At 44.9% G+C, this 14,800-nt stretch overlaps 2 protein-coding genes across 2 annotated transcripts in view; one reads left to right on the top strand and one right to left on the bottom strand.

The window, feature by feature from the left end:
- The window catches only part of T265_07059 (hypothetical protein), a gene marked incomplete at both ends in the record, with an annotated part of 11,274 nt that extends 6,370 nt beyond the window's left edge, over positions 1–4,904 (top strand). The window contains 3 exons of the mRNA XM_009172488.1: positions 395–638; positions 4,370–4,495; positions 4,561–4,904. Of these exons, the coding sequence (XP_009170752.1) occupies positions 395–638; positions 4,370–4,495; positions 4,561–4,904 (714 nt within the window). The remainder of the gene's footprint in view (positions 1–394; positions 639–4,369; positions 4,496–4,560) is intronic.
- The window catches only part of T265_07060 (hypothetical protein), a gene marked incomplete at both ends in the record, with an annotated part of 13,425 nt that extends 4,627 nt beyond the window's left edge, over positions 1–8,798 (bottom strand). Inside the window, 5 exons of the mRNA XM_009172489.1 lie at positions 805–1,071; positions 4,102–4,164; positions 4,245–4,556; positions 4,577–4,896; positions 8,588–8,798. Of these exons, the coding sequence (XP_009170753.1) occupies positions 805–1,071; positions 4,102–4,164; positions 4,245–4,556; positions 4,577–4,896; positions 8,588–8,798 (1,173 nt within the window). The remainder of the gene's footprint in view (positions 1–804; positions 1,072–4,101; positions 4,165–4,244; positions 4,557–4,576; positions 4,897–8,587) is intronic.
- Between the last annotated feature and the right edge of the window lie 6,002 nt (positions 8,799–14,800).

The raw sequence follows: 14,800 nt of genomic DNA, 5'->3' as shown, positions 1-14,800 counted from the left end.
CCACCTTTATTCTTTTCTTTACAATAAGGCTTTCAAATAAGTCATGGCTGTACGGCAGTGAAGCATTGGTGTTGAGCACTGATGTCATTGATGATATGATGATGATGATGATGATGATACTGGACTATGATTAGACAAAGGTTGACTAGTCTCAATGCCCGAAGGAACGTTGTGGGCCAAAATACTCCGCTTTCAAGGGTGAGCGAAAAAAATCGGAGGTGGACATTTCCCTGGTTTTATTAATATTCTGCTACACGGCAAACCCCACAGGAATAGTTAGAATCCTTACTGTAACTCAGCAGTGTCCCTTTTGTCCGACTGAATTAAGTCCTTTTTGGGGACAATAAAGTCCCATCTCTCAAGATTTGGTCGTCTGAAGGTCTGAGCTGTTCAGATTAACCATCAGCCACACAAATATTTGATCTCGAGCATGACTGCTCTCAGGAGGCGAGATGACTTAGTCCGTTGTTCGAACCCGACCTCTGTCTCTCGATTTTCTCTGTCTAGGCTTGGACAACCAGACAGCATCCCATCCCTCGTGCTTCACTTAGGTGGCATGGTAGGTAGGCTTGGGCAACCTGGCAGTATACCAGCCCTCGTGTTTCCTTCGCGTGGCGTGACAGCTAGGCACCCAAAGGGTGTTACAGCTGACTAGTTATCTATCATTTACATTCAGTGGGCAAAACTGAACTTGAACGGTATTCTTATGATTGCTTTTCGCCCAAATTGTGATACCTGAATGGACATCATCAGATTGGAAGGCATGCCTCAAGTGACGTCGAACCCTCAAAAACCAGAACGTACCCTTTTCTTTACCGATTCACTTTTGTTCGCTTTCGCCAGTTCGATTGCCGCATCCACTAGTTCCTTCTTGTGTTGAAGATATTCCATCCCTTCTTTTGATCGAGCACATGGATTGTAAACTTTGTATCCATATAAGTGACAAGGAAGATCCCACGTTCCTACATAGTTCCCCCATGGGCAGTCCCCAGGGGCCGTTTTCTGGTTCGGAAGCAAATGTCCCTGGTCATCGGCGATAATATGCGTGGTTCGGGTCCTTGTCTTCGGATGCTGCATTGAAATAAAAATGGGTTATTCCAGAGGGCGAACATCATAACCATTTTCATCAAAACTTTCAGTCTAACACTTCACTATTTCATCAGTCGCCTACATAAAACATACATACACGGGTCTGCCGTATGGCAGCAACAATAGAAAGCACGTAGTACTTTCAGAGGGAAGGAGGATTAGTCAGATATTGGTGCTGGGGTGGGCGGGTATGCCTAATCAGTCACTTTTGTGCATGTGAAATCGAGTATCTCAGCTCAATCGATATTTTCTCATGGAATGCTGAAACTTGGGCTATTTAGTTGCTCACAAGACGGGTGAATACTTGTCTCCAAACAACAAAATGATCTGTGGCAGGCGGATGTCTTCCAGTTGATGATACCGGGTTTCGGCTCTAGTCTATCCTTTAGCTAGCTGTTATTTCATGGGGTGTGTAAAATATTTTGATGTGTTCGGATGTTCTTTTGAGACACAGCGCTTTGTTTTACTGATGTCAGAGTCATCATGGTGGAAAGTAAATTGAAAGACGGAATGAGCTGCAGCAAGATCGGTTTGTTGAAGTTTGGAGCCGAAGTAGACAAGATTTTTCCTGGTTTTGTCGTCCGACGCACTTGCTGATTTTTGCATGGCGCTAGAAAATCGATCCTAGATTGTAGTTATAGGTGAACCACTTTCTTTTCAATAGCGACAGTCGATATTTTTTCGCTTTTTTCAGGCTGTGTATTTGGATTAAACCTTCCTAATATGCGTCCTCTAGTTAGGCTCGTGTGGCAAATCAGAAGCGCAAACGATTCTTGTTCCATGTAGTACCTTGTTTAAGCCGCTTTTATAAGCCACTGAGAATGTGTCAAGTACCCTTATGGTGATTGTTTTTAGTGGAAACCAGACGTGACCATTTTTGGCACCGGGTACCAATGGTAGTAGTCACCGAATCAGCATAACGAAGCTCCCATAGGAAAAAAACGGGAAAAATACCACATGATGCTTTTCTGTCACTCCTCAAAGTATCCATGCTTATTGCTGAGAATTGGATCAACGGCACTGTAGAATTCCTTAGACTCTTTTCATTCGTGATTTTGCATCTTTTGCGACTCCATCACTGGCACTGAAAAATGGAAGAATTGGACCCCACGACGGTCGATCAGACGCTCTGAATCCGTTCTTACAGCATTACGAAATAGACAGAGGTAGTATCTTCGCTACCCAGGAGCTAGTCCGTAGCAGTATGGTCAAGAGCTCTGGGGACATTCTCCATTATTATAAGCAGGATATTTGTAAACGACATCTACCAGCAACGTGTTAACACAAAGTTTAGTGAATCATGACCGTGGGTAGGAGCGTAATGGAGACAGAGCAGCTGACAATAAAAACAACAGTATAATTCAAACATAATTATCGTTTGTTGTTGGTGACAATGATCGGAATGAAGCTCACAAAGACCAGAATTCCTCTTTTATTTCAACTTCTATAAAAGATGTTTTTGTCCTACCTGAAATTTACGGCTATTACCTGGGCTATCTTCTTCGAAGGGGACCTTCAAATACATGAAAAGCGTTGTTTTCCAACACTCCTGAACCTAAAATACGGTAGCATTAGATTTGCTGCCTGTTTCCAAGGTTGTGAAGTGGGTTGGAAGATGACTCACCTAGAAATTCCACAATAAAATAACAAATTGATTGGGAGGAAACAGCCTACCCGAGAAAAAGTGAAAAAAACTAAATGAGGGGCCCTCCCCTCAAATTTTGGATCACTTTGCTTCTTTGACATTCTTCTTCGATACTGGATTGATTACTTGACAAACAAACTACACTAGAAGGCAATTTAAGCCATTGGCTTTAGGCTTCTGAAGAACAAAGTCCGCTCTTCTGTTTTTCCTGCCTTGCATAAGGAAACTGAAGCAATGTGTGAATTACAGTACAACCTACATCTACCGCAGAACGTTTCCTGTGGGAAAGAGAATTAACCTGGTTGCAGGAGGCATATATTTTGGATAGAGCACTGCTTTTAACTACTCATTCACACCTTATTCTTTTAGTAAGTTAAAAGACCCTGTTGCACAGGAAGTAGGAGTTAACGGAACCCCAACCTTCGTTGTACCACCTGATAGGAGCACTTTTTAACAGATGCTGGTTGGGGTATCAAAATCAGATTAGGGTGTACGCCATCACGGTAGTTGCTGAAGATTTACCCTGGGTCCTATGCGAGAGGTGGAGTTACTTCTATATTTTGACAGGGATATTCAGTGCGGGGATCGGACAGCCATCGCAAATAATTGATGTGAACAAATTGTTTTCGTGCACAAGTCCTGTATTCCCCTTCTTTTTTACGTCATATTTCAAACTTTGGCGTAGCGCTCATAGCATTTCAGACAAGGTGTCGGATGACACCCGTCCTTCAACTGTTTGAAAATCAACACTGAAAGTGTAGCTCTAAGAGTACTGCAATTCTTGAAGGAGTCAGGTGCTCATACCGCAGTCACATCATTGCTAAGAGAATGCCATTTCAACCCCGTCAATTCAAAGTCTGAGTATTATATGTGATTACACATTAACTCAAACAGGTGGAAGCTTGTTCTCAGTAATAAAAATCCATTGGAATATAATTCTGTCCTTCCACCTAGTTTTCAATTTCTCTGCTCACTCCAAACATGCAATACAATTCCTGATAGATTGGATTTTTTGGGAAGACGTAGAAATACTTTGAAAATTGGAAAGAACAAAGCTTGTTTACTTTATTGTACTCCCCTTCAGAATCAGTAGAGAATTGTCGGCGGCCTACGAACTGAAAACAACGAGTCTCAACTTTGAATTCAATTCAGACAAAGCGTGATTCACGACCACTTGGCGTATTTTCTTATACAAAAAGTTATCCATCCAACGCATAATGAAGTAACATTAATAACTAACGATCTGGAACCGGGGGAGAAATTCCAATGGATACAAACTCAAACATCAATGGCTGTTTCTAGCCGACCGTGTCTCATGTTAGTTCCGTAGGTTTTTTCATCTGTCATTTATCTTCGCACGGACTTACCTCATTCGTCCTCTTGGCTGGACCGTAAAGCTGCATGCGGTCCGGCCAGAATGGTTCTTCATACTGTATAGTTACTTAGAAGGCAGTAATATGCAATTTACTTGATTTGCACTGTAATTTTTTGACATGTCCTTTTAAAATACCGCTACTGGCGGTCGCCATGGCATTTTCGTGGTAGCCTGCATCAACAAACTAAAAAGTGCCCGTTTATAGATCCGAGAGGATCGGGAAGCACATGATCTTTTGGGATTCAGGGATTGATACACAGAATCGAAGCTTTTCTCCAAGTTTCCCGGGTCGGTTGTGTTCTCGTCACTCAGCGTTTGTCGTTCACTTGAAAGGTACAAGGGAAAAAAGGCTGTAGCACTGCTCTTTATGTACTCAACATGGCGCAGTATGTTTACCAGCACGAGGATTCGCATAAATAAGTGTCTAGCAGTGCTTTGAACTGGGTTCTAGATGGAGCGTGGACAACCGTCGGAGGGAGGTCATTCCACGCAGCTACTACCCAAAATGAGAAAAAATTGTCTAATAAGTATGTGCGCTCTGAGCTTGAAAATCTTCTTACCATGTCCCCGCCGTGTGTTTGCTGGGTTAATGGTGAAAACCTGCTTGCCAAGCTTTGTTCAAACAGGGCACAATTAGGAATTAGGTTCCCTCGGAGGCGACGATACTCTAGGGAAAATAGGTCAAGCACCGCGGGACGCGTTTCGTGGTCCACGGATTGCCGGCAGGCAACAGTTTTCGTAGCAGCTCGTTGGACACGCTCACTGAGTGTGATGTCTTTTGTTCGTCCTGATTAGACAACTGAGCGACTCAAATAAAGATCGGCGCCGAAGAAGTGTTTGTCAAACCTTTCAATCCAAATGTTCCCTCCGAAAAGAAGAACTAAATCTAACATGAAACTTCCCTTGTTTTGCAATTCCTTCGCTTGGAGTTTCCTCTTGTTTAGATCTTCCAGTTATTTGCATGTGTAGTTTTGCGTGCAACCTTGTTTGTATGCATGATTTCGCATATTAGCTCAAGAAAGAGAAGAGATCTCAAAGGACCACGGTTGTTGTTTGTGCGGATCAATACTTAGTGGAACACTCACGGTGTTCCATGGCGTCTCGATAAATTGGATCGATGTTCCGATTATGTTAACACTTATGGCATCTAATACGATACTCAGTAATTTCATACGACTACACCGTCAGATCCCTTGCCAAAGATACTCTCTATCATTGACATCAATGACCGTCCGGGTGAATAGGATACGGGCAGACAGTGGTTGTAAATTCCGGGACCATCCAGCGTCAGATGTGACAAAACTGCAGTCACACCTAATGTGAAAATGTCGACGACCTGTACGATGTGCAAAACTTCAGTTCAACCCTCATGGGCGGGTCTAATAGAGTTGAAACCATTCTGCAAATATCGAACGAGGCATTAGGTAGCCAACGGTAGACGACCCTCAGGTGGCATGCACTTTGATGGGGGCGACCATGGTGTCTGTTCAGCCTGCGATCACCGAACATGAATAAAATCCAACTAAAATGTTTATTGCAAATTGCCTAACCAAGTCCGAAAGAATCACCAGCAAATTGCCAAGCCACTAGCAGTCGGCAAAATTAACTTAGGCGCCTACCCAAAAAGAGCCATCAGTTCAAATCCATTCCAAGTATTCAGCTGACGGAATTCAGGCCATCATCCTGAAACAGCTATGTTGCCACGCGAGGGAGAACCACTTGATCCGTCAACCCTGAAGTCCGTGCTCAACCTGTGCTGCACAACTGAAGCACATCAAAATACCGGAATAGGTCGCGTAATGTTGAGTCAACGGAGAGCAAAAACAGGTACGTCACAATGCTTGTAGTATCATGGCCTCCATTATGTAGTAATAATAATGTAGATTCTCAACTAGTGGTGGCGTAACGTTGAGCAGGATCATACGGCTATGGTCAGGAAAAGTACGGCTGGAGAAACGTGCGTGTACTCGGAATTGTGCGAAGAAATGACAAGGTCGTAAACAATGAGCAATATATGATGTAGAAGTTTCATTACTATCTGTCACCGAGGAGACGCGGCCTTTTTCCAGAGCACAGTCAAAGTCTTTCTTAAGCGTAGGCCGCCCACAAGAAGGCTCACTTTAGTGAAAAAGGGCTTTGAATGTATTCTTGGCCCTCATTAAGGAAGCATATGATGCGCTCGGACGCGCTAAACGTTTTATGATTACGTGCATATGCCTCTTCCCAGTTTCTTTCCAGGTTAACATAGCAATGTCGTGGCTGTCTTAAACTTCTTCGCAAACGATAACAAGATGGAAAAGAGTGTTACGGTTTTGTCATGCAACGAGCAAACAATACGATAATGCGGATTGTGGCAATACTCTATCCCCGGCTATGTTGCTTGATCCAGACTCCTAGCACGGCGAATAGTATGAAGACGAAAACCTCGGACACAGACTTTAATAATCCAACAACACGCGATCAACAGGCGATGCCCGGAGCTCCTGAACCCAAGTCAGTGGGAAGAATGGTATCCTGAACGTGGTCGGATTTAAATTTCCTTGGAGTATCAATAGGCCATTGATTTTTCATAGTTTGACCTTGAAGATGCCGGGAGTTCTCTAGCACACATAAAAACACAGCGTTTTCTGGGGGATATTGATATCCCCAACAAAGAGCACCTACATATACGAGAATTTCATTGAGTGCTCCTTGAAGGCGGGGTTTTTTGGGTCCTTCCGACGCTCGTGTCGTCGGCTACCAATCCAGAGACTAATATCACTGAAAACTGCCCCACTGAAAAAAGCGACTAACCCTGTCCTTCAAGCGGTTGTCGCCGTTACAAAAAGTAGCTAACAGGTTAAGCAGGATCGCCACAAAATTGACGTTACCATCGTTTGTGATTGTGCAAACGGTTTCAGAATATTAAGTAACAGCTACCGTGAACCATGAAGGCATGGACGACATTGGTTGGTGCAGTAAACAGCATCCACAAACATTTTTCACCAGTAGGGAATTTGATCAGCAGCCATCAGTTTTGTTTAACTGACTTCATGCAACTGGAGACCAGTTCCTTTTCCTCAGAACCCTCCACCTTCAGTCAATCAGCTGGATGATGCAGATTCATACACCAAATTGTTCCAAGTGAGTCTCAGAAAATTCATTACAGCAACATATCCGGAAGGAGCCCAGATAACCTGGATGCTCCTTCAGCGTCCCCAAACTGGTGTTGTCATCATGAGTCAAATACAAACGAGCTACGATGATGTGGTGCCCGAGAAATGCAACGTGAAAGCGTGCGACACCCAGATTATTCCGTCCCTGGAATTTAGAGTGGCTACCGCCATGGCTTCCATGCACACACAAGTGATCATATTTAGGGCAGAATGAAAGATAACCGAAAGCTGATATGTGCATTGGAACCTCTCTCTGGTCTTTGCGCTGACGCTGAGTGATATTTCAACAAGCGAAGTGATTTTCCGGAAAGGAACAAAATCGCATTTGCCCACAAAATTTCTTTCTATTTTAGAATTCCAGTTTTTCGACCTTCAAAACTTGATAATCAAATCGATATAATTTGCAGTTTTCAGGTGCCTTAGCTGCACTCGTGTATGAATAATTATATGACACATCCGCTAGCTTGAAATGCGACAAGATGAAGGGTATTTTTGAAGCCCTGTTGGAACGCTAATCGGATATGAATGGAGATGCCGTAGTGGTAGAAACCCCTTCTGGAGGGAGGTTAATAAATATTGTAGCATCACTCAGGGTATTTGTGATCTACTTGGAATATTTTTCCAAAGTTAAACGAGTGATACAAATCAAATGACCACTTTTGGTAGTCTCAGGGGATTCGGGTTCACTACTGTCATGTAAGAACTAATCGCAATGCTGCTTGGTTGCTTGTGGCAGAACAGTTAGGAATGGTGGCCAAATTGACGTGGGATCAAAATTCCATGATTTGTACAAGATGTGCAATGCTGATGATTCCTATGAAGAAGAAACATTTGTACAGATCTCGGCTTTTCAGGATATATTGGTTTTCCTGGCAGGACAGTAATTCAACTTACTGGTCGTTGCTTGTTGCGATGTTGGTTATTGCCAATTTTGCTTTATGGATGAGGCGTTAGACCTCTGCTGTTGGGTATAATGTCACACCTACCGGGAGGGAGTTGACTTGGCTAATGCTGAGTCTTAAAACGGTGCCTTTCAAACAACACAGGTCCTGGCAACATTACTTGGAAGCGGCAGTCCACCGCCTGTCATCGTTGGAAACCTGTGTTCGTTGATCATACGAAGATGAGACAGATCACTGGTGGAAAATCTACTCCAAATTACGTCACCAGCATCGATTTGTGATGACCGTAATAAATTCTTCCATCTTGACGCGTAGTTGCATTTATTTATGAACAGAAATCGCTTAAAGTTGCTTTACCACAAAACTGCTGGTATCCTTATAGCCCAGTCGGTTAAAATTCGGTAGCCGCAAGATCACAAACCACAGTTTTGGCTGCTCGGCGGCATGTCACATTGCAGATTCGGTAGCATGTACGAGGGGTGAAAACCCCGCATGGTGGTCGGTAGTTCCTGAAGGGGGGTTCGCTCGGTTGCGTTGCACCATGATGCATTTGAATACCCCCTCTCCAGTAGCACGGATGCTTCGCCCATAGCCGGTGGTTCTGAGCATGGCCTTTTGTTCGGGAAATCCATAAAAGACCACTGTTTTTGTTGCTGTCGGGATGGAGTCCTCTCGGCTATTTCGTTTAACTGGCAACGCTATTAGCTACGGGTGACGAAAAAAAGAAAAAACTGAACTCCCGTCTGCTAAAAAAGAAATTCTTAAAAAAACAGATTGGATAGCCTGAAAACTATGATGTCCATGGCTTATATCGATGTACGGAGCTGTAGCCGTCCTTGTCAAATTGGGGTCGTACCGCAATAACGCCCACTTAGCCAACCAAGAAGGACACACGCATCTACCTACCGCTTTCAAGAGTGAACATATACAATGGGAATTAAATGTATACAGAGGTTCCTAACCCTTCGCTACCAGCATGCAAGTAGTGCCCAAACTCTTTATGTTCGTCATGCACAACTTGTTACCTTGAAGCTGATAGCAGCGCTTCAGGGACTGGTCACTATTTCTCTTGCACTCAATTTCTCTCCCAGTACTGTCCAAATAGCCTAATAAACACCAGATTGGCTGATCCATCATCTCTAAAGTTCACTCCCATCAGTCCTTATGCATTTGATTGCACCAATCACAATACCATTCTGAAAGCTTATATCGGTTTGCACTAAATCTCTTGCACTTTGATGTCGTGTGTTCGCAAACCCAACCCTTGCTTGGTCGCAAGTCCACTAAGTACACATCCATCCCTAGGCTATGTAATATAATCACTTGGTTTCATCACCCCAATTGCGGTAGACATAAAGTTTCTCTATGTATATTAGTGCGCAATATTCCATTACATGTTCATTCCAATCTGATTGAAATTTCGTTCGAATTTAACAATTTTAGTGTGTTTGTGCTTCCCGAAAAACGGATAATTTTCTACACGGTTTGCCTCCCTGTCCGTCGGTCATCACCATCTCACACTTTCAAGGGGCTATTATGCCTGGATCGACAACAGCGACACCAGTAAATCCAAACAGCTTCACTGTATACCATAATAATAATGTTTATTCCAAACTTGCGGGCGGCAAACCGTCTGGCATGACCATAGTTTTACAGTCAGAATGAAGCATGACTGAGGGGTTTATGGGGGCGCGGATTGCACAAAAAGAAGACAGTCATAAACAGTGGGGAATATCCGATGAAATGAGAATAATAGGTTTCTTTCCCAATTTGTTGGGAACAATTGGGCGTGAGGTCTGTTTAGTTCAAAGGCACAGCCAGCTGGCATGAACTAAAGCTGAAAACCATTGCTGGCCATGAGTGACCTTGGGCGGTTAGGTAAATGGCCGGAGCCACAACGAGCAAAAATGGAGATGGAGATGCGATAATTCAAATTGGGAGCTCATTGCGAGTTTTGTCCCGAACATGTGGTTTAATTTTAAACTAAGCATCCTCGCTAGTTGCACTGTTGCAGGGAAATCAGGTGCAGGGGAGAGGTTGAATGGGGCAAGTTTCTAGTACATGGGGCAAACCAAACGCCATTTACGGATTTGAGCTCGTGGAGGAGGCAAGCCGAAATTGCAGCGGGGAAACCAGGCTATACATCTTTAGGCGAAAATTAATCGAGCACGGAAGAGCTCACTCCAGAGACGGGGCCGGATGAAAAATTTGCTGGTAGTTGTAACTGCAGGTTTGAGTGAGCGAGGAATTGCGGTCGAGATTCTGGAGAAACTAGTTGCGGGAGTGCCATCTCACTGGGTATGACTGTACCATGCCATCATCATACTGACATGCTTCGGTTTATGGACAGCCTCGTAACGGTCGTCAAGGGTGCCGCGATCGGAGAAGGGGCAAGCAGTGCCGTGGCTGTCGGTTCCGGGTGAGACGGAGGTTGACACAGAGTCATGCAGATTTAGGCTTACGGATAATTTCTCTTTCGTTGGAGGGCCGTGTGAGTGCAGACCGGGAACCAGCCAGAGTGAATGAATAACAGTTCTACGGGGCGTTTGGGCCAATGCAGTCTGTGTTTGAAGCTTGGGTAGAGGGGCAACAAGAGGGAAATATAATGAAAGCAATGGTGCGTGGCGAATGTTAGAAGCGACAAGATACAATGGCCTCAAAAGGAAAAAATCTAAAAGCAACAAAATGGGCCCGAGAAAGTTGAATACGTTTGCTGATCTAGAAGCCAAATACCAGTTGGGCCAGTTTAGGTGCCTAGTTTTGGGAAGGTGAAAACTTTGTCGTCGAGGTAGCTCGCAGGGAGGCTGGCTGTTTGACCAGTTGAGAACGCGCGGTAGTTTTTGGCTTATTAAAGCATCATGACATAGGGTCCTTGTTGTGCACACAGAGGGGTTAATGTGAACAGTGATAGTGGATATGTAAAAAGCAACAGCTTCCCCCTCCCTCGCTACTATAACTGACCTATCCCGTATTATCTCCACTGCGCACGCCCTTCCTCATTCATCTAAACACGTGCTGGGTGAATACAACCTACCGGATATTTCCTGGTCTCCCACTATGGGCCCCAGACGTTACGCCTCACTGCTTGCCCAACTTAGTGTAGAGGGTTGGTCTCAGACTGTACGCAACTCCACTCGTGGACAACACACCTTAGATCTAATATTCTCAATGAGAGTCATTTTGCTACGACTGCAGTTGGTCCATGCTTTCCAGGTAGCGATCACTGCGTCGATTCATGTAACGCAGTCAGGTTTAGCGAAGCTGTTCCCCCGAGTCCATCTTTCTTTCACTTCCTGATTCCGGACATTTTGCTGGCTTCTTCATCCCTGCTGGCCTCCCAGGACTGGAACGACTTCTTTCTCTCGTCGTACACACACAACCGATTTGTGATATCTTCTACCAAAACCCATTGACCTCTCTCTACCTTGCCTCTCTCATTAAGAGCGTGTCCTGGTAAGAGTTTTTACCCTGGTATCTCTCGACGTGATGAGCTGTTGAAAGCCTTGGACAATAAAATACGCCGAGCAGGCAGAGAATATCGGAGATCTCGGGATTTCTCATTAATACTCCTCATCAACAAGCTCTTAACTGACCGAGAGTCCTTACGGGTGTCCCTTGAATGCCGAGAAGAGAGCACCGCTCTCAGAGGCCCTTCTAGCTGTAAATTACTCGGCCGCCTATTTCGTAGGCGCTGTACCCCAAACTGTCACCAAGTCACTTGTCTGAGCTCCACCGACGGTAGTTTCATCACTCATCCTGTCAATATAGCCGACCACTTGAATGCTTACTTTGCCAGGTGCTATTTACCTCCTTCTCCCAAATTCAATCCTACAAGCCGCGCCTCATATTCCACCTCCCTACAACAGAGTAACCGTCCGTCTCTGATCAGCTTGAATATCTCCCTAGCTGATGTATCTGCGTTTCTTCAAACCCTCAGAGACTCCGCCGTGCCGAGAGGCGACGGCATACCATCGCGTGTCCCGAGATATGGCGGTCAAGATGCCAAAACCCTTGTCCTAAATCATTTTACTCACTCAATCAACTCTGAAATCGTCCCCTCTCAATAGAAAAAATCTGTTGTTCGCCCCATTTTAAATCCGGATCCAGGAAAACTTCTTCCAATTACAGAGGGATCCACCATAACCCTCTTTTAATGCGAACCTTCGAACGTCTGATAAAAGACCCGTTAATCAGGTTTCTCGTAGCTACAAATGCCATAGATGATCGACAGTACAGATTTCTATCTCGAAGATCCGTAAATGGCTGCCAGCTTCACCTCTTTGAGACCGTCACAGCAGCATATGACGTTAGATACTTCATTTTAACAGTCTATCTGGACATCCAAAAAGCCTTCGACCAGGTCCCCCAAGGCTCCCTGCTACACAAACTTAGCACCGTTGGCATCACGGGAACCTTATTTCAGTGGTTCGCCTCCTATTTATCAGACAGGAGGCAAATAACACAAATCGGAGACATACAATCATTTCCACTACCGATCAATAGCGGAGTCATCCAAGGAAGCGTGCTGGGCCCCATCCTTTTCTTACTTTACATCAATGACGTCTTCGGCGACATATCCCACGGTAAGGCCTTCCTCTTTGCGGACGATATAAAAATCGCGTACACATTCCCCACCTCTGCAAAACCCTTGCTTTTCACCAGATTAAGCAAGACCTAGATTCACTGACTCACTGGTCAAACGACTCTGGCCTAAGCTTCTCCTCCACAAAATCCTGTATAACTTCCTGCCACTGCTCTCTCCCGGCTGATGCTTTCACAATTAATGAAAATCCTGCTACTCATTTTGCAGAGATGAAAGAACTCTTCCTCAGATACTCCTGTACTTTTAGCTTTTCCCATCAGGTGCAATTTCAGGTGGCAAGAGCGCGCAGGCTCAGTTTTTTAATACCGCGCTCTTGCCACCTTCCAGACACGATGGTTGCAATCTTTAAGCTCTGCGCACCACCAATCAAGGAATTCTGTCCCGCGTTCTCCTCCCTCTACACCCATAGTTGCAGACTCGCAATTGAAAGCGTCCAACGGTCATCTACGAAAAAACTCTCCTCGGTCAAACCCCCTCTCTTACCGCAACCGCCGTCAAATCCTTGGCCTCGAACTACTACTACGGTTAAAATTGAATCTAGCTCTCTTGCACCGTTTGCTGCATAAGAACGCCTTTATAGCAGACGCTAGACCAGGCATAAACTCACAACCTCGCCACACACTCCGCAACTCCCGCAATCTCTTAGTGTGCCCCTCAGCTCGCACAAACCTACGTCACTACTTTTTTCTAGTTTATTGCGTTCGCATCTGGAACAGCCTTCTTGAGCAGCTGCGAAGCATCACGCATCACCGTGCTTTTTCTCAGTCTGTAGACAAACTCCTTACCTGTGAAACTGCTGCCGTCTTACTGAATACTCAACTACCTTCTGACCTCCTCCACGAATCAGGTCCAGCGCGCATATGAGTTGAGCGACGTTACAGCTAGGAGGCAAGTAAAGGATCCTTGTATCATTTCTTCCGATCCTCTTGACCCGCTTTAAGCTAATAAAGGACTCAATGCCAACTTGATGTAAATAAGCAACGTTACTGGCCTGCTTGGCATCCTTTTTTTCCTTTTTTCCCTTACAAACTCACACCTCGTATTAGCTTAATTCCTACATCGGACTACTCTATAAACTCTGTCTAGCGTCTATTGTTCTCGTCCAAACTCTACTGACAAAAACCAAACCAAAATTAGCTATTTCTTCCCCAAATCACTGCACGGCTTAATTACTTACTAATTCTAATTATGCTGTGTTACTCGCCTGGTTGTTTTCTCCTACTCCGTCAACTTATGCCTCGTCCTAGTCGAGTCCCTACCCCGGATTACTCTATCAGCTCTGTCTAGTAACTAGTGCTTCCAGTCTAACTCTAACTGATAAAAACCAAACCAAAGTCGATTTATTTCTTCATTTCATTCTCAGAGCGCATTCTGCGCTTATATATCCATTTGATGGTTTTTCCACTAAACACTCCCACACCCAATATCGCGGAACGCTTCTGCGCGATATGGCAGCCCACACTAACGCACCGACGCCGTTTAGCCATGGTGCAATCGCCACGAGTATCAACATTCCAGTCCCACCGACTCATTGACAACTGTTATTTCACTTCTCCTTCGCGACTTGCCTCTACCAGCATCTGTATGCTGGTGCTTGTCCGGATTGCCTGAGCTGTCTTTACTGGACTTGCGTTCCCCCGACTAAAAACAATGGTAGCTGGAGTATTTAATAATGCACAAACCGCACTAATGACTGCTTGGATGGTTTTCTACCTTGCAGATCTGGTAGCATGCACGAGGGAGAAAAACCTCGTGTGGTGGACTGGTAAGCCCTACAAGGAGGGTCGCCCTGTTACGTTGCACCATGGTGCGTTCGTATACCCGCCACCCCTCCAGTAGCACGGGTGCATCGCCCATCGCCGGTGGTTCTGAACCTGGCCTTTTAATTCAGGAAATCAAAAAAGCACCGCTGACTTCTGTTTGTTGCTGCTGGTGTTGGGCTCGCCTCGATGGAGTTAGCAGCTGGCAATGACATAAACCACAGGTGGAAAAAAGCTGGCCGCTCATCTATAAAAAGATTAAAAGATCACT

Source organism: Opisthorchis viverrini (assembly GCF_000715545.1).
Source record: "Opisthorchis viverrini unplaced genomic scaffold opera_v5_157, whole genome shotgun sequence".
Taxonomy (NCBI): Eukaryota; Metazoa; Platyhelminthes; class Trematoda; order Opisthorchiida; family Opisthorchiidae; genus Opisthorchis; species Opisthorchis viverrini.
The sequence above is the reverse complement of the archived record's forward strand: the minus strand, read 5'-3'. Positions and strand labels throughout refer to the sequence as shown.